Here is a 21,610-nt window from a genome sequence, read left to right as displayed (position 1 = left end):
GCTGGCCTTAGGCAAGGCCAATGAGGGTTGGGCGACCTCGTCGGCTGCCATCACTTGGGACCGACTAGGGCCGACCTCACGGATGGCCCCTGGGTGAGGCTGTCAAGCTCAAACGAGGCCGTCCCTCACCTGTGGCCAACGTGGGTGGCCCTTGCTAGTGGGGGTGACCCTTGCTTAGCCCTCTATGGGCATCGTCGGTGGTCAGTCGACCACCAGCTAAGAGGAAGAAGAAGAACCAAAAAAAAAAAAAAAAAGTGAAATGCAAAATGACAAAAATATCCTTGATTGGTCGAAAAATTTAGCCAGTTAGCGATTGGCAAGGTCGAGTCCTTATTTGAAATAACCAAAGTCACTTTAGGCCCTTATTTGAAACAACTAAGGCCACTTTAGGTCCTTATTTGAAACAAAGTCCACTTCGGTCCCTTATTTGAAAAAATAATGACACTTCGGGTTTTTTTTTTGAAAATTTCCCATCTTTTTATAATATGTGCAATTACTTCGTGCTTTGACCTAAATAAGAATAAGTTAGTCGCGGGCAGATTACAGTTAACTACAATATTAAATATGGAATAAATAGCACATGCTAGGTTCTTAGTAGACTCTTGAAGATACCATATGACACACTGATTTTAGCAGCATTAAGGGATCTAAATGTGAGTACATTGATGCAGAGTCTCGCAAGGTTGCTTTAAAAGTTTTGAAACTAACCGCAATATGTTTAGAGAACAATCTTAGCAAAAAACCAAAATGTTTTAACCATGTGCAGGGAGATGAAAAATTATTTAAAGATGTCAAACCAGTTCGGAGAAGACACCTCAAATTGTTGTTGGATGAGAGATAGGAAAAATTACTAAAAAATTTCTAAATTTATTGCATTTATGTCAACTCAGTCCTAAAACTTTTAAATGTGTCAATTCGGTCCCAAACCTTTTGATAATTTGTCAGTATAGTTGTTCTAGTCAATTTTGATTGGAAAATGCTGATACGGCAGTCTAGTTAGCACCGGTCGTCCTTTGTGGCATACCAAAGTTGACATGGACAATCTTTTAAAATTTTTCTAATGTTTTTATTTTTTTCGGTTTTTTTCTTTTTTTTCACCGATGGCCAGTCCTTGGGAAGGGCAACCCTTGCCTAGCCCTCTCCGATCGCCATTGGTGGCCAATCATTGCTTGAAATTGGCCACTGACAAAGGAAAGAAAAAAAAAAGAAAAAAAGAAAAAAAGGGAAAAGGGAAAAATCATAAAAAAAAAAATTAAAGATTTGTTCATGTTAGCACTGGCACATCATATAGAACGGCCAGCACTAATTAGATCACCACATTAGCATTTTTTGATCAAAACTGACTGGAAAAATTATATTAGCAAATTGTCAAAAGGTTTAGTACTGAATTTGCATAATTTAAAGGTTTGGGATTGAATTAATGCAAGTGCATAGGTTTATGACTATTTTGGTCATTTTCCCATGAGTGATATAAAATTACTCTTGAAATGTAATGTATTTATGATATCATGTAACATTATCTTGACAAATTTTTTTGCAAGTTGTTCCATTTTATTATACTATAGTATATACTAATACAATACATCTCAGCAAAAAATATTGACACTTTGGCCACGCCACACCTAACCATGTTTGGGATTATGTATGAGGAAGTTTTCATCTAGCTGGGTTCATATGTTCTGAATTACATTTGAAGATTATTTGCTTGTTATTCAAAATTTATTCCTTTCCTATTAAAGAGTATTGAGATACACTTGTGAGTTGTTTTAGAAGAGTCTCACATCACTGAATTGGTGTGGTGTGGAATAATTAATATATTATAGTTGGTCCTAGCTCATTAATTTAAAATTTTGAATAAAGGTGAGTCCAACTTGATATGTTAACGAGCTCAAACTTGACTCTCCCTTGGTGGTCTCCATAGATGAAGGGCATCGAATATTGTGTGCCTTTAACAAACTGTATAAGAGCTAATGATTGATTGATGGCCTACTCCAACTACATGTTGATATAAGATGAAAAACTCAAAGGAATGAATCTTGTGACTATTGCAGTTTTTGAGTAGCCCTTATGGTGCGGTATGCAAGCAAGCCCTAAGGCAGAGATAGGCATTATGGTGTAGCAACACGGTGTCGATGGCCATCTCCATGGTTTGGTATGAAGAAAGAGAATAAGGATGAAAATTTATGTTGGAGATTCAAGTCGAAACAAGTTAATGCAAAATAATATGTGAATTAAGATGGAGTAGGCCTAACGTTGAACGCACAAGTGAAGGGAATAGTTAATATATCATGATTAACCCATGACTTAAAATTTTATTAAAAATTCCCCACATCATAGAATTTGTGAGGTGTGAAATAGCTAATATATCATAATTAGCTTATGACTTAATAGTTTAAGCTTTTGAGTAAAAATGGATCTAACTTGATTTGTCAACAAACTTGGACTTAAGCTCTTTGTTGGTAATCTCTTTGGGTGAGGGTATCAGATTTCTGCTACACCTTTCCACCAACTAGTAGAAAAGCCAATTGTTGATAATAGAAAGATAATATCAAGCTACTTCGCCTTGTTCTTCTTCTTCTTCTTCTTGTTGTTATTATTATTATTATTATTATTATTATTATTATTATTATTATTATTATTATTATTATTATTATTATTATTATTATTATTATTATTATTATTATTATTATTATTATTATTATTATTATTATTATTATTATTATTATTATTATTATTATTATTATTATTATTATTATTATTATTATTATTATTATTATTATTATTATTATTATTATTATTATTATTATTATTATTATTATTATTATTATTATTATTATTATTATTATTATTATTATTATTATTATTATTATTATTATTATTATTATTATTATTATTATTATTATTATTATTATTATTTTTATTTTTTTTTATTTTTATTTTTATTTTTTAAATAGGTCGAGATTGCCTTCTTTTTTCCTTTTTTTTTTTTTTTGGTTATTTATGCTTTATTTGGATTTTGGGACAATTTTGGAATCATGTTTTCCCAAGTTTTGTACATCTCTATTTCCTTTTGGATAATTGCAAGATAAGCCCCAAAACTTGCTATAGTTATTGTTTGCACCTAAAATTGGTCAGGTTGTCGATATAAATAAGCACGTGACCATACCATGGAGTTTTAAGGAGTTGACCTATTGTGGACAACCATAAGAATTATAATCGATAATAAAGTACATTGATGAGCATTGATGACTAGTTGTTGATAGATGACGATGAATGGTTGACAATAATCGACAAATGTATCAATTAATGAGATCAACATATTATCAATTAAGGTCCCATAAGAAAGTTGAATGCATGCAGAGTATCAAGATGAAGTTGCAATTCCAAAGATAAGGGACAATAAAGTGTTGGAGGTCGTGAAACAATTAGAATGCGGTATTAAAGGAGTAATTGTTTGAATACAAAATCATGGCATTGTGAGATCATGAGTACAAAACTTTCGGAGATAAGGGAACATGGCTACAACTGTAGCAAAACTGCTCAGAGACAATTATTGCACATCCATTATAAATACAATTGTGCATCTACTACAATCCCCCAGCTCGTCGCACAAACGAAATTTTTTACCTCCAGTTATCTTTACTTTCTTACATTTTACTTTCAATTCCAGACTCACGTTATCAATTAAAATTCTAACGTGTATCTTTATCTTGGGTGCCGCGTTGTCAGTTAAATTTCGGCATTACATCTTTATGTTATCAAACTTTGTCATCGATTATATTCAAACATAGTTTGTTTATTTTCAGTTATATCGAAGTAGCTGTATTTTCCAAGCTTTATTGTTGATTAAATTCCAAGAAGGTTTGCATTTGTACAGTGTTGTTTGAAGTGAAGTTGTCATTGTTTCTTGTCTACCTATGATATTTCTTGTCTGGAGTCACCACAAGAACTTATCTCCTTTCATAAAAACCAAAGAACAAATTTTGATAAAAGATACTTTGTCACGGGGCCAATCCCAACTAAACATCTTTTTGACACTCCTTATGGGAACTATGTGACGAATTTGAGGAAGTAAATTGGCTAGAACAAGGTTAATCGGATCTTAACAATGCTGGTAGTAACAACTAATCATTACAACCTGGTGATGATAGGATAGGATGCTTTGACTCATCAAAATCTCAATCAATGAGGGAATAAGACCAAGGAGGGGACATTGACATCTCAGGACAACTCATTGGTGAGCAAAGAAGATGATTGGAGCCAAACCCTATAATGTTGGTTTCCATGAAGAAGATGTTGGACAAGCATCTAAATAAACCAACCAACCACATGATGAAGTATTTCGTTGATTTGATTAAGCTAACGATTGTCAACACTATTCATGGAGTTATACCTAGGTACGGATCTTCAACCTAGTCAATCTAAATACAACCAAACCCTATAGATATCGAATATGTTCCTTCATCAATATATACTGCAATTACCTTTGGCACAATAGGACAAGTAGTTTCTCCCCCACCATAGGTATGGATTTTACAAAGGTCTAAAGTCACCAGCACAACCCAAAATAATGGGACTGTTTTTGGAGTTAATTTACCTAACCTCAGTCAGGTCAACTTCAATGGGAATAACAATGGCAATTTGGCAAATCATTATCCAGCAGTACATGCCATTGCAAAACGTAGAGAACTTACAACCAGTTGCACCAACATCCCTTGTCAACAATATAAAGCCAGTTGGGATAATACCTCAACTTAACATACCACTTGCCTCATATAGGTTCAATGTTGTAATCGACAATCAAGGTAGACCACCATCTCCAACTGGAGGCAAGATGGTCAAGGGCTTTTAGGTGAAGCGTTGGTTCTGCCTAATCTTGGGCATGTTTCTCAAAGGCCTAATGGGGCAATCAACAATTAAGTTAGACCACCACAATTACCTAGGGGTCAACCTAGTTGACTAGCCCCTGATGAAGATCCTTAGCACGTCCGAATGTTAGTGGATCAAGCAATGCAATGCTTGGGCTACAATGTTGGAAACATCATGCTTGTATATAGAAAACCACACCCATACTATGGGGATGCAACGCCTTATCCTAGAGGGTTCAAGATGCCTGACTCCAATTATTCTCCTTTGAAGACAATCAATTGACAATTGAACATGCTAGTCGATTTGCTACATAATATGGAGATGCATCTCAAGAGGATTGATGGAAGTTAAGAATGTTCACTCTATCACTATTCAAGATTGTTTTTACTTGGTAAACTACCTTAGCAACCGATTCACGCATCATGATCCATCCACCTTGAGTGATCTTAAAAGTGCACTACCTTCACTTTAGCAAGATCTCATGTGACCAATACCACCCACAAAATTACTCCATTGACACTAATTGTCATCAAATTACTTTTGGATGCAAGGCACACCTAGCTCGTACTCCCACACATCGTTTTGAATGTACATTCCAGAACTTCCCCGTGAAAAGAGAAATTTCACTAGCTTTCAATGCTTTGCCCATTGGTCGCCTTCAAATGTCACGAGTCTATCACCTACAAGCTTCTTCACTTGGTCTTGGGGGCACATTTTAGGAAAATGACATAAATGGTCCTTAAATTTTGGCCCAATGTATAATGTAGTCCCTGAATTTTTAATTTGTGCAATGTGATCCCTGAACTTTAGATTAATGTGCAATGTGCTCCCTGAGCTTTTAATTTGTTTGATATAACCCCTAAACTTTTGGTACATATTCAATCTAGTCTATGGATTAAAAATATAAAATATTGTCTGTAATCTTAAATTAATAGGATTATATTGAATATTTTCATATAGTTTAGGGACTACATTGAACGTGTACAAAAAATCCATGGATCAAATTGAACAAATAAAAAGTTCATAGATCACATTAAATATTATGCTAAAGTTCATGAACCACATTGAATAAATTAGAAGTTTAGGAATGACATTATCTATTAAGTTAAATTTTATGGATCATTTGTATCATTATCTCGAAAATTTTTGAAAAAGTATGTTCTTTATCATTAAGTACCTTTTTAATGTCAAAATATTCAGTGAGTAACCACCATGTCATTAGTCTATGTGGCAGGGATGGACCTAGTTAGCTCCACTCAAAGGGCGACATGTCTCTTTTGACATGGACTACCTGGAAAATAAAAAAACTAAAATCAAAGCTTTCTTTTCTCTCTCCTGATGGACTGAAAAAGGAACAATAAGTGCTCACTTTAAATTCCCGCTTAAAACTCTCTCTTCTTTTCAATTTTCAAGGGTTTCTTTTCACTTGCTCTCCTAGAGAACAATAGAGAGACTCTCTCTCTTTTTCCAGCACGTTCCCACCGCCTCTGCCTCTCCCAAGACCCTCAATTATTGCTTTGAGCTTAGATCTACCTTTGGCACGTCTCTTCCGCCAAGAGCCCCGTCGGTCATAATTGTTGAGTTCCAAGCCCTCTCTGCCTCTGCCATCGTTGCTATAGCCGCATTGGTAGCTACAGTTCATCAGCTGACTCCTCCCCTCTCTCTCTCTCTCTCACGCGTAGGCACGCACGCACCAGGATCAAGCGTCGTGCAATGGACGCGTCAAATCCCTAACTGTTTCCAACTCAGCAATCGAGCATAAGATCTACTCGCGTTAGTCTCTTGGAGAACCCTAGTGACGTCTACTATGGTTGCACTACCTCTCTCAATCTCAACTTCTAGGCCTCCGTCCAATTGCGTCCCTTTGACAAGCTCGTCATCATGCCTCACCTCGTCCACAATTTTGTTCACTTTAATTCTCTTGATCATCAGGTTAGGTTCGTCTTAATATGTGCGCAAACTGAGTTTTGGTTTGGTTTTTCTGGAAGGCGTCTATTGGCGCTAATAAGTTTTGTAAACTCTTATTTTATTGTGATCGCATCATGAATCTACCTGCATTTTACTTTTTCACAATCTTGATTTTGCTTTGATTCTCTTGCCCGTGCTTTCCTTTTGGAAGTTGTGCTCTGATGAGTTGATAATTAATGTGAAAGCAACATTGTGTGTCCAGTCTCCACAACTGCATTTTGAGAAATATTGCGAGTTATTTGTGTGTTCTTGCTGTATGAGAGGATTGATTCGAAATGGGTGCGAACACAAGCGAATCGGCTGCAAAGTGAAGTGTACTATGGAGGAGTTCATTTGTTCATGGCCCTCTGTAAAGTTTTTCGGAGTTATTGCAAGAATAACAACATCGATCTTCATGGAGCCCCATACCCTGCTACGATTCTTTCAAGAGGCCTCGCCGGTCGCAATACCAGGTCCCAAGCTCAGATCCCTGCCGGTCGCATTTCTTCTATCGTCGCCAGTTGAGCGATAGCATTTAGGTGATTCATGGAATTAAGAGGAAATGCGTGATTTCAGTTCTCTCTTTTCATTTTTTGAATTAACCTCTCGAGCAACAGAACAATTTTCAGCTCAATCAGTTCGTCTTCACTGAGGTTGAATCTATAGTTCGTGTGATGGGATTTTCTTTGTCGCAATAAAAATTCCTCACTTTTGACTGTCCAGCTTGTTGCTGAGGCGAGAAGAATGAAACAAAATATAATGGAGTTTTCGCAGCTCCAGTGAAAATATATTCACTAGGCTTGATGTTTCTATATATTCTTTTTTATTTTTTTCCGGCATTCTGGTCGAAATTAGTGCTCTGATTTAAAGTTGAGTGATGCTTCTCTTTTGATGTTTTTAGCTGATAGGTGGGATCTACAGTAAGGCCAATTCTTGAACTCAACGGACTATTTTCCTCCCTTGTTACTGGTGGTGACTCGTTCCGCCGGCCGCGACGCCTGGGCCTGGGTTTTGCGACATTAAGGATCAGAATATGCTTAAATTAGGACATCACCCTGCAAGAGGCACCACCATAAGCCTCCTCCAAACTCGAACCTAATTTTATGATCGGAGAAGCGTTCGGCGGCTACTGTCGAGTTCGATGTCGATGGCAGGGTGACAAGGGTGTGATTGTGATGGCGATGGTGGTTGGACAGTTCTTCAAGATCACCCAACTCGCCCAGATTGATTAGAAGCCAAAATCGTATGTGATTTTGCATTAGAACTAGACAATATTTAGGTTTCGTCAGCATAGCATAAGGGAAGGACGACTCATTTTTGCCAATTGCTCTATATATCGTTGACTTTGCCAAAATTTGTTTCGTTAAAAAGTTTTCTCAGAAATTATACACTTTTTCACTTGTTGGGGAATTTAACGTGACATGTGGTAAATCACATGACATATATGTAAATATATATTTTATACAACTTTTTATCATTAATTGGAAACACAGTTTTACGGTATACACAGTGTTTCTTTCCACTATGGACAATTTCTCTCTTTTTCCGTCTTCCCCCCACCTCCCCTTCCTCCAACGGCCGATTACGGAGCGTTCCATAAGTCGCATCTTCATGAATAGCGAATGACAACCACACAAAACCCAATGATCAGATAAAAGGAAAAGCGCCCCCCAAAGTAAAAACAACTTTTATAATACCCAATAATTCCGTGTCATGATTGCTGGGAGAACCGACCCGGCTGTGCCTCCGCCGCAACTACTTGAATATCCTCTCCGCCCGGAGCCGGAACAACCATGCCCGGCGGATACGTCGGAACCATGCCTCCGTTGCTTACCCCGTAGTACACCTGGTGGCTCACGCCATCGGCAACCACGGACCTCACCACTCCGCCATACACCTGACCCGGACTTGGCCCAGGCTGATGGTAGCCGACGGGTATTTGCCCGGCCGAAGCGGGGTACTGCTGGACATAAGGTCCTCGGGCCATGATGGGCGGGCCCGACATGTTTCGGTGAGGCACGGGACTCGCGTAGTAATAGACGGGCATGGGCTGCATCGGCGGGCCGGAATAGTGAGAGCTCGGGGCGTAGTGACCCGCGGGATTGCCTGGATACCCGCCCGGCTGCACAACTATGGTTTCGCCCGTTTCCGCAAAACTCTGGCTCTCGTTAGGGTCGAATTTGGGGACTGGACTCTCGGGCTTCGTCTTCACGGGGGGGAGGTCCGGCATGGACGGCACGCACGCCGAGGAGACCGAGCAATACGATGAATTGGCGACAGGGGCAGGCGAACCCGGGTCGGAAATCGAGATGGTCTCGAGCAACATGCTCCGGGCCTTCGGTTTGGGCTCCTCCGAGGCTTCCAAGCCGAACAAGTAGTCCGGGACTTCCGAGACGATCGAGGATGCCTCGGAGCGGAGGCGCTCGAGGCTCCGGCCGGGGGTCGCGCCGCCACCGCCGTTGAGGGCGTCCAGGAACCACTGCTCCCGGTTCGACGTGCTGTCCAGGAGCGAGCTGATGCTGCTGGCTCGGGAGTCGTCGCCCTTGAAGAGGAAGAGGCGGAGGCGGGCCGTCCGGGGAGTCTGCGTCTGCGCGACGCGGTCGTACTCCTCCATCATGTTGTCGACATCCTCGTCCGTCGTCACCGAAATCAAGGCGTCCAGATCTTCATTGGGAAGCTGGTACTTCACTGTAATGTTCGTCGTACCTTCGCAAAATATTCCAACGAATATTTCGTCAATAAAAATGAGACGCACAGCAAAAGAGACAGCAAAGCAGACAAAGCAGACCCATCATTACCTCCTACAAAAAATTATTTATTTTTCTCATGGATTGCGATTTTATCTATCACGAACAAATTAAATAGTCATCAAGAGTCCCAAATTCGTCTATGATTACTGTAATTCAATCTATCCAAGATCTTTCTCATATCAACCAGATTATTACAAATTGTATAAATTGAAAAAAAGAAAAAGAAAAAAAAGAAGGAATCAGTAGCGCACTAAGAGAAATTAGGCAAAAGCTTAGATAAATCACCAGAGGACAATTTAACATGAATTTCCCCCATAAATTTGTTGAATTTGAGCATACCTTATAGTCCAGATAATAGAATTCAATAATATATATAATATATATTATTGAATTTGTTAAGCATATGAACATAAGATCAGAATGGCTGCAAAGACAGGATCTTGATTATTGCCTGAGAGCTTGGATAGCTTGGAGAGGAGAGCGTTGAAGGTGGTGGCGCGCTGGATGGCAACGATCCGGGTGTCGCCGCCGACGTAACGGAGCAAATTATCATGCGGGCGGGGGAGGATCTTGCCGCCGAAGCTGCACATGAAGCGGGCCCGCGGGTGGAGGTCGTGGGGGTGGTGCTCGGATCGCGGGGAGGAGGCGACTGAGTCGATTGTTGCAGCCTCCAGGTCCGGCGGGTGGTGGGTGGCCATCTTTTCTTCTTGGACAGGAGGGAGAGTGGTACAAAAGCTAGAAAAAGGTGGGGTTATATAGATTCCAGGTCGAGCAGGGAGATGAAGATAACGTGGTAGTGTGCGACCACAAAGGGAAGGTTCTAATAAAGATGCTCGAGAGCTGTAGAAAAGGACAGCAAGGAATTTACTTTTCTTTTCTTGGCGAGGGACATTGCACATTGATTTTTATTTTGTGCGGACTTAAAATAATCGCGTCGACCTAATACACACGTACTAAAGACAATCCAAATCGTTAAAAACGGTGGATCTCATATCGATCCCCTCGGATCTAATAATTTAAATTCAATATAATATATTTTTCCAATCATGGAATATTTGGTCAGATTGGCTTGCTTTCTTCCTGGAAAATAAATTGGAACGTAAATGGGTAGATTTCTTTCACCAGAAATAGTTCATGGACCCACCCAACATGTGTTTTTGAACCATGGAATTCAGTGGAGCTACGGTAAATCCTAGACGTTGGGATTGTATGAAATTTAATATCATTGATGTGATCAATATGATTCTATGACTAAAAATGCATTAGTAAACATCGAGATCGTTTTAGAACATATGGTGCCATCATAGAGATCTACAAACAGTCTGTTTAATATATGAATTGTTACTCTTGTCGAGTTAAGATGTCCTGCAGGAATTTAATTAGGACATGAAAAGAAAGAAGATGACAGCTCGTGTTGTTAACGTCGCTGGGCCACAGGACTCGATTTCAGCGGCCGACCTTTGGTGTTTTTATTGCAGGGGAAAGTGACGAGAGAGCGACTCTATAGTCTATACACCGACCAAAATCTAAGATTTCATTTCAAGAAAAAACATATGTTATGAATAAATCTTTTTTGCCAATTTTCACCAAATTAATGGAAGGTTAACATCATATACAGTGGTGCTTATCATTATGTTCTCATAACAATAATTGGATGTTCTTTGGTTTTGGTATATACTTTGATGTGCACATAGAAGCAATCAGTCTGTGGACCTAAATTGCTATTTTTTTTTTTTTTACAGTTTTTTTTTTTATCGCCCTACTCTACACTCACTCTCACTTTCGCCCGCCGTAGCGTAAGAGTCAAAACATTTCTTGAAACTTACGCGTCCCCACCTCATCCCTCCCCGAGAGTGAGGATTTGAACCCTCACCCCCTTCCATGTTGGAAGAGTGGCCACTGGGGCGAATTCCAGTGGTTATTTTTATAGTTTACAAATTAAATTTTCTAAGTTGTTATTATTAATTGTTATCTATTTTTCTTAACAGCTTCTTAAATTTAGCAACTTCGATATTTATTTGAATGACTTATCAACTTCTTTTAAAAAATAAGTTATCAACTAGGTTTTGATCTCCAACTACCCTTTAAGTTACCTATCAATATTTATTTGATTTTTCTTATTACTTTAACTATTGTTATCATATATCAACTTTTATTTATCTATCTTACAAACCTATTAGATTTACCGAATATCCTATTAAATTTCTAATCTTTATTTGTGTCACTTACAAAAATATTTCCAATTGCATTACCAATTAGATTCTCATTTGAGTTACTCACCAACATTTCTATGTTTTTTTTTTCTTATATGTATTCATTTTTTAGTGGTCAATTTTATTTATCTTGCCTGCAACATTTTCATATCAACCGACTCTTTTTTTAAAACTTCCAACCCTGGTGAACGTTGTTACTGACTTTTCTTTGATCAAGTTACCAATTAATTTTGGTTTACTAACTCATGTAATTTTTTTTTTTGATTTATTTTTCAATTACCACCTTCTCTTATCCTTGATATTAAAAAAAAAATAACTCTTACATTTTATCAATTTCTATTTACTTTTCCTAGTAATTACTATTTGCTATGTCCAATTACCAACCTTTTTTGTTGGTCTTACCAACCTTTCTCCGACCAATTAGTTTTGATTTAACAACTTTGATTTGAGTAGCTTAACAACATTCGTAAGTTTCCCTGTTAATTTAACGAACTTTCTTTTGGGTTACTACTTGTATTTTCCTTATTTGGGTTTTTCTAAATAACCAATTTCCCTATCTCTGACAAAGAACATTTATATTATTATTATTATTATTATTAATCGACTCTAATTTAAATTTTTGACTAAAACCATAATTTACTTACTATCATTTGAAATTACCAACCTTTTTTAGTAACTTACTAAATTTATTCCCAATTTACTAACCAAATAGAAAAATTGGCATATTAGAAAACTCAAGCAAATAGCACTAACTAACTCAAGTGAGAGCTGGTAATCCAACACTACTTTATTAAGTAATCGAGACTATACACTTAATTTAAATTTAATTTTTTCATATAAGAGTTAGTAAATTTAGTGCTTAATCAAAAAAAGTGAATAAAAATGGAAAAAGATAAGAAAAGTTGGTAAGTTAAAGAAAAAAAACTTGATTACTAGTTCCAATGAAAGTTGGTAACCCTAAACTAATTGATAACTTAATTAGAAAAAAATTCGGGAGGTTGGTCTAATTAAGATTTATAATTTCTCAAAAAAGATGGCAAATAAAAAATTCGAAAAAATGTCAGTAAATAACTCAAACTAGAGTTTGTAACCCAATATAAGTGGTGATTTAACGGAAGAAAAATTAATGAGGCATGCTAATTTAGGTTGTTAATCTTTGAAAAGAGTTAGTAATCATACAAGAATGCCAGCCAAGACAAATAAATATTATTAATTCAATGGAAAAGTTTGTAAATAAAAAAGTAATTAGACGTTGATAAGTAACCCGAACTTAAATTGGCAGCCAAAAATTGTTGATAAATCACTTTAATTTAGATCTTTGATTTCATAAAAGAGATATTATTTTCAAAGCATACAAATAAAAGTTGGTAAATTATTACAAAAACTATTAATTTGCAATCTATATATATATATATATTTTTCTTTTTGTAATTTCACAAAAATATATAAGTCACTAATAAGTTACTAGGAAAAAGGCCATTTATCATTTTGCTCACTAACAAGCTTCTTTCACTCTAAACCTATTGCAATTGTAACACTTTGATCCTAAATTCTTTTTTTTTTTTTTGCCAATATAGTTTTAAACCTTTGTAATTGTACCAATTCAATTCATCGGGTCAATTTTAGCCAATCGACATTGATGTGGATAATTTTAATAATATTCTATTTTTTATTTTTTTTAAATTTCTTTTCCTTTTCCTTTTCTTTTTTCCCCTATTCACTTCCCCCCGCCCCCCCCACCCCACAATGGTTAGTGAGGGTCACGACCCTCACCCACCTTCCCCAACTCACCATGGCCTCACCCAAATCTAGGTGAAGCCACCTCGCCCGCGACCCCCAAGCCACGCCCGGTGGCTAGCAAGCCTCACCGGAGCCTTGGCCATCGTGGGGGAAAAAAGTAAAAGAAAAGAAAGGAAAAGGAAAAGAAAATGAAAAGAAAAAGAAAAGAAAAAAAAATTAATAAAAAATTCGAAAAAATAAAATATTATTGAAAATTATCAATATCAGCATTGGTCAAATGGTTGGTGCAAGCCAGTGTCTACGCCAATGCTAGCTAGTTAAAATTGGACGGATGGACTGAATTGATACAACTATAATATGTTTAAGACTTTTTTAGTAATTTTCCCAAAAATTGATACTTTTGGGCATAAAACAATTGACTTTTGCAATGGAAAGATTTGAATTTTTATTGTTGTCTCCATCCAAAAAGGATATTATTTCTTTCGCAAGTGGTATTAGGAGATTAATATCTACATAGGTATTTTAATAATGAAATATTAAAATTTCCCGATTCCAACTACACAAGTTGCAATATTCTTAACATTGCTTTGTGGGAAATTGTATTTTTATCACTGTCGGCAAATAACACTGAAAAAGTTGCTGTGGTAATTTTAGAGTCTTGTTAACCAATACCCTCGTTAAGCACACCCGATAAAATAATATTTGAATTTTCAATGTATTCATTATGCATAACACGTGGAAAGTAGTGCTTTGGAGATGACCAAATTTTTTTTAGTTAGATGTTTAATAAGTACTCCTGAAACAGTCATTAATAAAATCCTTAACTTATTCACATGCATATTTCCACAACAACAAGAATTGTCGCATGGGGCTTTTGGTAACTATGTGTATTTAAACATGGGAATCCAGATTTTTTGTTTTTATTGGGTAATCTTAAATAAATGTAGAAGAACAACCCACAATTAGAAAAAAAATCAAGTTGAATGATTGAGAGTTGAGAAATGTAAAGATGAGTGGAAGAGATGGAGTCAATAAAGACAAGGAGTTGAGAACATAAACTCGTTGCTTCGGTTTGATTACATATAGCCAAATCATCACCATGTCATCTTTTGTTTTAATATATGAATTGAATGGGTTATTTTAAAAACCTTAATGTTCTATATTCATGGGCGGCACAAAGTTCTACCAGAACGTCGTCATCTCAACTCCCAAAAGAACATTAAAAAAATGGAAATTATGTGGCTTAAAAAATTCCTAGAACACCAAAATAGTGAGTAAGAAGCAGTGGCTCTACACAATTTCTTATGTCTTTTCGTCAAGTTGCTTGTTTGCAATGTTTTAATCAAAGATGGGGCCAGACGAATCTCAACGCTTGAACATCTCACTAGTATTGCCTAATTTCCTTAATACCGACAAAAGAGGGAAAATTAAGAAAAAAATCTTCTCTTAATTTTAAGAAATTGGATTTGATCATTGATTAGTAGTAGCACCTGTGTCAAAAGCGTTGCATCATGTTACAACTCATGGTTTGTTAAACAAAGCATTTACAGGCTAATGATTCATTAAGAGAAGGAAGGAAACACCAGCTGGACTCTTAAGTTTTCTTTATCATCCTAACTTATTAAAACATGATCGTACCTAACATGTGATCAATTGCTTATTTTGGTAATGATCTTGGTTTTCCATGGCATGTGGCAAATTACTCAGTGAAGTGAGTTCATTAACTGAACTCAATTTGAGCTGTTAGATATGATGGTATCTATTATTTTTAAGTGTTTCGATTCAATTTAGTACATGTTACGTATAATAATTAATCAAGATTAGGTACAATATCAAATGACTGAGGTGAATGTTCGAATGACTTGGTATTTCTTGGTGGGTGCCGCTACAGCTACTAATTTGGATTAGACTGACTTGATTGTGGAGGTCGTTGAAATTCTTATTGGGCCTTACAAATAGACAGATAACTACCCTTTATATCTACAAGCTGACTTCTCTTATGGCCCTCGGTCTGAGCCTTCGCAGTTCCCGATAATTGAATATGATAAACGGTGTATCTCCTCTACGATCTGGCCGTACTCCCTGTACATTTCTAAGAGTCCCACGTTATACCTGAAGGGTCCCGTTACTCAGCATCGCATATGCTTTTATCTCAAATTACAATACTTTTGTATTTGACCCTGCTTTGGTTAATCAAATGGTCCAAAACTCGGTTTACAAATCGAAATCCACGAGTTCGATGCCACAGTCTATTCTCGATCTTCACCCTCATTGGGCTTAAGTGCAGAATCAATTATGGAGTAAATTAAAAACGCAATTCTAACGGCGAATTGGAAGGGTCTTAACTCCAAAATTTTATAGGCATTTCCTTTAATTTTTACATTATTGACTTTTCTGTCTTACTTTAAATATTTGAATTTTTCGACGGTGGACATCCAAAATCTTTTTAAGCACATGAGTGTTGAATATTTAAAATCATTGTAACTTTCTTTCGTAATTGTTTAGAAACTAAATTACTTGTTTATAATTTAAAAATTAAAATATGATCTATTGGATGACATAGGTAGATCTAGTTAAAATCCATCAACTATATATTTTCTGTTCATCATGCTTCCCTCTTAAAAAGTATCACAATTTTCAAAGAAATGGTTTTTAAAAGGCGCACTTCAGAATAAATGATTTTTAGAAGGGCCATATTTTCCCTACATCCTTGCCAAACAAATCTTTCTCGATTCACCTTTTGATGGATCGGTTCTATGAATCATGTTTATAATATGCTTATTTCACATGTGGGTAATGTCAACAAGTTGTAATCCACCAATCAAAAGGCAGTTGGAGGAAGTTTGGAAATATAGCCCTTTTCAAAAAAGACCTAAATAGTGCAAAAATGGGCAAACATTAGAAAGTACTAGATAGCTGTAAGAGAACATTAAGGATAGAACATTAAGGATAGGGACCATTAACTTTGCCTTCGACTAAAATTTATGCCACCACTATTGCTCAATGATCCTATAATCAGATTTGAACTTCGTGGATTGGTTTCGAGGATGAAACCCTATTTAGCAAATTGAAATAAATACATTTCTCTCGATGATGTAGACCTAAAGACATCAAAGATATTTGTAGCAAAATCCTGTAATATATTGTACTTTTGGCTCTTCAACGAATTCACTTTCTTTACTCAAGAAGCAATATCACATTAACCTGAGTTCTTTTCGCTTGAAACCAAAGTGAAGCCAACAAAAGTTGGTTGTCAACAAATCCAACATTGGGCCCCACCAGCTTTAAAGTTCCCAACGGAAAGTCCACAAAAGCATCTAAATTTAAGTACCAATGTGTAATCATACCGTCAGACCAATGAGAGCATGCCAACTGGAAATGCAAATTTCCGGGTTATATGCATCTCTTGTTCTACACAATTTCATTGGACGTTTCTCACGTGCACAGGCCTCAAAGGTCATGTCAATGCATGTCAATTTAGTGGTCGCTGAAACAGCAGATGAACACTGCTTTTCTTGGATAGAGACGACGAAACCAATCCGACTGGAAGAAAAGTAAGCATCAGCTCCCTCCAAAAGTTTCCAGTCTCAGCCAAAAACTCAAAATGGGATAACAATGGAATCACAAAAGAAAAAGAACCTTCAAGATCTCTCTCTCTCTCTCTCTCTCTCTCTCTCTCTCATCACAAAAGAACCTTCAAGATAATCTCTCTCTCTCTCTCTCTCTCTCTCTCTCTCCCCGCGCTTTTAGGGCACGAGACACGGCTCGAATTTGTTTCGGGTATTTGGCGTTTCCTCTGTGCTCCAGTGCCGTTGACTAGCCATTTCCTATTGTCCTGAATACAACTAGTCACCACCCAATTCAAATTTCTTCAAATTTCTATGATATTTGTATATCAATTACCAAAGTTAAATCACTTTCTAAAACAAGCTGCAACTCCATTGGCGTGACCTCATCTTTTTGGAAAATAAACGAGAGGATCTTCATTATGAACCCAATTTTTTTTTATTAGATAGAAGATATTTCATCATATTTGTTGAGCAACAACATAGCTCGTATGTTATTATCTGAATCCCATTAATAAGAAATATCTTATGGAAAGTCCATCTAAAGTGATGGGATGATGATGTAACTTCTTTTGACACAAAATACTTTGAAGGTAGGTTTTAGGGATAAATATATTAGAAGTCCTAAAATTAGTTGCAAAAAGCGAAAATTAATCTTGAAACTTTCAAAAAATTTAATTAAGACATAAAACTTGTCACGAAAATATAATTGAATCCTAAAACTTACAAAAAGTATAATAAGTACTAAAACTGTCAAAATCAAGTCCTTGTATTGATTTCACGTTTTGAAAATTTTAGCGTTCAACTATACTTTCATGACAAGTTTTAGGATTTAATTACATATTTTAAAGTACTATTCGAAACAAAGAGTAAGTGATTACCTTTGGTTTTGAGGAGGGTGGTATCAGAGCCAGGTTTAAATGCTTTAATTAGTCAACACAAATCACATTGTTATTGGTTCACAAATTTTGATTGTCGATCAGATCATAAGCAATGGGCATAAGATGCAATTTGTTATACTTTGTTAGTTCATCCATGATAGGGTGCAATTAAGATGCACCGGTTCATCTTGATGTAATGTGATAAAATGACATCTTTTGAAAAGAAGCGAGAGGTTATGTTGTGAAGGGTTATGTATTAAAGGGGAAGTTACATAACTTCCCACATATATAACCTTCTAGAGATAACCGCTAAAATTAATTGCAAAAAAAAAAAAAAAAGGTTCTTAAAACAGTTATCTTTTAGGACAAAAGGCTTCCATTACTGCTTTGAGAAGATAATCAACATTAACACTGTGCAACATGAATACTTTTCACGTGATTGTATTTGGACCATTGTGAAGTCGTATCATCCATTGTTCACTTGTAATTCAACATACATTCCTAGGTAATTCGTTTGTTATGAATCGAAGAGGTTAGTTATTTCTTCTGTCAACTTTTCTTCTAACACAATTTAACAAAAGTTGTTTGCATTTCAAGATGCCTTGAAAATATGTGGATGAAGAAAATTTTAAAATAAGAGAAAAAACCAAAATGAGCATGAAAATTGTGACCAAACTGTAATATTTATAAATCCTGGTTGCATGTGATCTATTTTCTTCCACACCAAATCCTCCCTTTCTTTTCCTCCTCTTTCCATTCCATTTATTATTTCACATCCGTCAGCTTTTCCCTTGAATAATACTAAAGAAGAGCAAAACATGTTTGAAATGACAAGGCTAAATGGGGCTATTGACACCACACACCACCCATGGCTTGACGGTTGAGCACTTAACTAGCCTCAACAACGAATTCTACCTTCCAAGAGAAGAAAGAGCAACCTTACTTACCTTGGCAAACCTCAAGAACTAACTTGAATGGCTTGAAAGGTTAGTGGTGCTCGGCCGAGAGAAAGTAGAAGGAGGAGGAGGATAGGTGTAAATGGAAAAGTGGGCTAAGGTGGTTGAAATGAATGGGACCTCCTCCTAGTTATAGGCACCAAGCTCATCATTACCCATTCAAGAGGTCCAATCATATTTCTTAAGGTGGCATGGCTATGACCTTGAGGTGGCGAGCCTATATTGCAAGGTGGCACACCTATTTGGAAATGTGGCGCGTCTAGTTCTATGATATGTAGATCTAATGACTTAGTGTCATTATTCAAGGTCTTACTTGTCTCCATTTCATTGGACCACATTAGCACTTAGCTCATTATTAAGGGGACAACTTATCATGGATAGGTGGCACTCTAAAAGATAGGGTGGCATCAAGGCTATAGGATAGCCATAATTAGCTCAATATGTCCTATTTTTATTGGAACATTTGGCTTGGACACTTTACTTAATCTCAAAGGTAAATCCTTGGTAATCATGACCATATCTTAAAAAATCTAGGTGGAATGACAACCTCTTTTATGAAGAAGCTAAGGTGTTCTAGATAATTCTATTTTGTCCTTTTCTTCATCAATAATGTGGTCTAGAGAATTCCGTCCTCTAACTTGGTTCTGGGGCAAGAGAATGGATTATTAGTTACACCTCGAAAAACCAAATCACATACATCCGAGGTTTGGCCATCACGCCCCATGCTTGCCTGAACCGATCCTTCAAATGGCCGGTTGGCCTAAAGGGTCGGTTGTATTTCGGTTAGTTCAAGAATAATCCTAAGGCTACCCATGACCTAACACTAAGCCAAGGCACTCATGGACCTTAGAATTAGTGATGGAATAGCTAGGTCTATCCCTGAGCTCATTCCGGTCAACACTCGATCCATCCATATGGTTCATGATCGGCGCATTACCGATCCACAATCGAACATCACCAATTCAAGATTAATTTTGATCACTAAAAATTAAATAGGGAAGATGTATTTTTGGTTGGAAGACGATCGCATTTGATTGAGTTGGATTGTTCGTGTATTGGTGCATAGTCTAGTGGAATCACTTGTGGCCGGGCACTATGATCGATCATGATTGTTTGCCGATTCAAAATATCCCATGACCAATGTTGACACCTAATTTTAGCAAATCTAGGAAAATAAAGAAAATAAAAATTGCATTGGAACAAATAAAAGGAAAAAATTTTAAAAAAATGGGAGAAATTGATTTGATTGATTATGCATGGAAATTTGAAATTCTAATGGATATTCAGATTTTGATAAATGTAAAAGCAATTAAAAATCAGGTAAACAAAGGGCAAGGATTTTGATAAAATGGAAGGAATCGGTGTAAAATCGAGCATCATGCTCCAATTTGCATCCATGATTTAATGCAACATAAGATGGAAATTTGGAAAATGCCATAAAAATGCAGCTGTCTAGAACCACTATAAAAGAGTGCTGCATTTTTCAAGAAGAGCAGGCCACACAATACATTGAATATCCAGCCACCACAGCAAAATTGTTAGTGAGAGCGGTCTTGGGTGGGACGTTTTGAACGGAGTAGACGAGAACACAATCTCCCCCGGCTGCCGTGGTCTCGCACCACCCCTTGCTTTCTCGTCGGCTTGCCTGTCGTCACGATACCACCTTGAGCAGCAACTCATCCTTGCTCTTCCACTGCCGATGTTCTTCTTTTGCAGGCTTTTGACGAGTTGTTGCTCTTTGCTGACACGTTCCAGGAAGAACGGTTACGGAGATTCTAGCGGCACCAGCAAGGCCTCGTCCAATGCTGCTTCTTGACTTAACAGCAGCCCTCATCGCAGCTTAGCAGTCCCTGGCTACCTACAACGAGCAGATGGCGTTCTCATCCCATGCATATGTAAGAGAAAATTAGGGCACCGAGGCATCTGGCACGCCCACATGAAGAATTCTGGGTTATGATGTCTTGAATAGGATTAAAAAAAGAGAGGAAGAGACAAGCTAAAGGGGAAGTGGTGGAATTTGTCTCTCCTTGAGGGTGAAATTTGGAGAACCGGCTGTGAGTTCTCAAGAGAGACCACGTGGAATTGAAGCAAGAGGAGATCGTGACTTTGTGGCTCAATCAAGGAGTCTCACTGAGCAGCACTCATCACGGCCGAGCCATCGTAGGCCGTGAATTCATTGATCATCGAACCACACCAGCTGTGGATTCTTTGTTTTTGCAGGTTCGCTTGGCGTTCCTCACAGCCTTGCCGAGCCCTACCCTTAGCCGTGCCGAGCTTCTATTGTGATCCACCTCACCGTTTCGATTTGGAAAAACATTCGAATTTAGGTAGAGATTTATTTTATTTTATTAGGTAGGAATATTTAGTAGATTTGTTTTATCTTATTTTAGTTTTTGATATTTTATCTCATTGTTTGAAATATTTTCCAATGCATGATTGAAATTCCATGATATAGCATCCAATTTGCAACCGCACGAATTTTTATTCTATCTATAAGGCTTTAGATGGAATAATTATTAACGCGGGAGTAAAATTGATATCTTGATCTTTAAGGCTTAAGATCAATTTATCGATTTTATTAGCGAAATAATCAAATTTCAATTTCAATTTGAGTGGTGGATAACAGCTTTGATGGCCATGGATGATTTAGTGTTTATCTTTTAATTGTTCTATTTATCCTGAAAATAC

The 21,610-nt window shown here is 37.0% G+C and overlaps 1 protein-coding gene across 1 annotated transcript; it reads right to left on the bottom strand.

Annotated features, from left to right (window-relative positions):
- Window positions 1-8,238: 8,238 nt before the first annotated feature.
- On the bottom strand, window positions 8,239-10,357 carry LOC104441106 (hypothetical protein). The gene is made up of 2 exons (XM_010054114.3): window positions 10,018-10,357; window positions 8,239-9,522 (listed from the first exon to the last, which is right to left on the bottom strand). The coding sequence occupies exons 1-2, from the start codon at window positions 10,262-10,264 to the stop codon at window positions 8,528-8,530; spliced, it is 1,242 nt and encodes a 413-aa protein (XP_010052416.2). The 5' UTR covers window positions 10,265-10,357; the 3' UTR covers window positions 8,239-8,527.
- Between the last annotated feature and the right edge of the window lie 11,253 nt (window positions 10,358-21,610).

This window comes from Eucalyptus grandis, chromosome 4, assembly GCF_016545825.1.
Source record: "Eucalyptus grandis isolate ANBG69807.140 chromosome 4, ASM1654582v1, whole genome shotgun sequence".
NCBI classification, from domain to species: Eukaryota; Viridiplantae; Streptophyta; class Magnoliopsida; order Myrtales; family Myrtaceae; genus Eucalyptus; species Eucalyptus grandis.
Note: the sequence above shows the minus strand (reverse complement) of the source record. Positions and strands in the feature narration are given on the sequence as shown.

Bases quoted from the DNA above. Each gene is read 5' to 3' on its own strand.
- LOC104441106 (XM_010054114.3), bottom strand. From the start codon at position 10,264: ATGGCCACCCACCACCCGCCGGACCTGGAGGCTGCAACAATCGACTCA. The intron at 9,523-10,017 runs GCAATAATCAAG...TATTTTGCGAAG, and splicing joins CAAGCTATCCAAGCTCTCAG to GTACGACGAACATTACAGTG.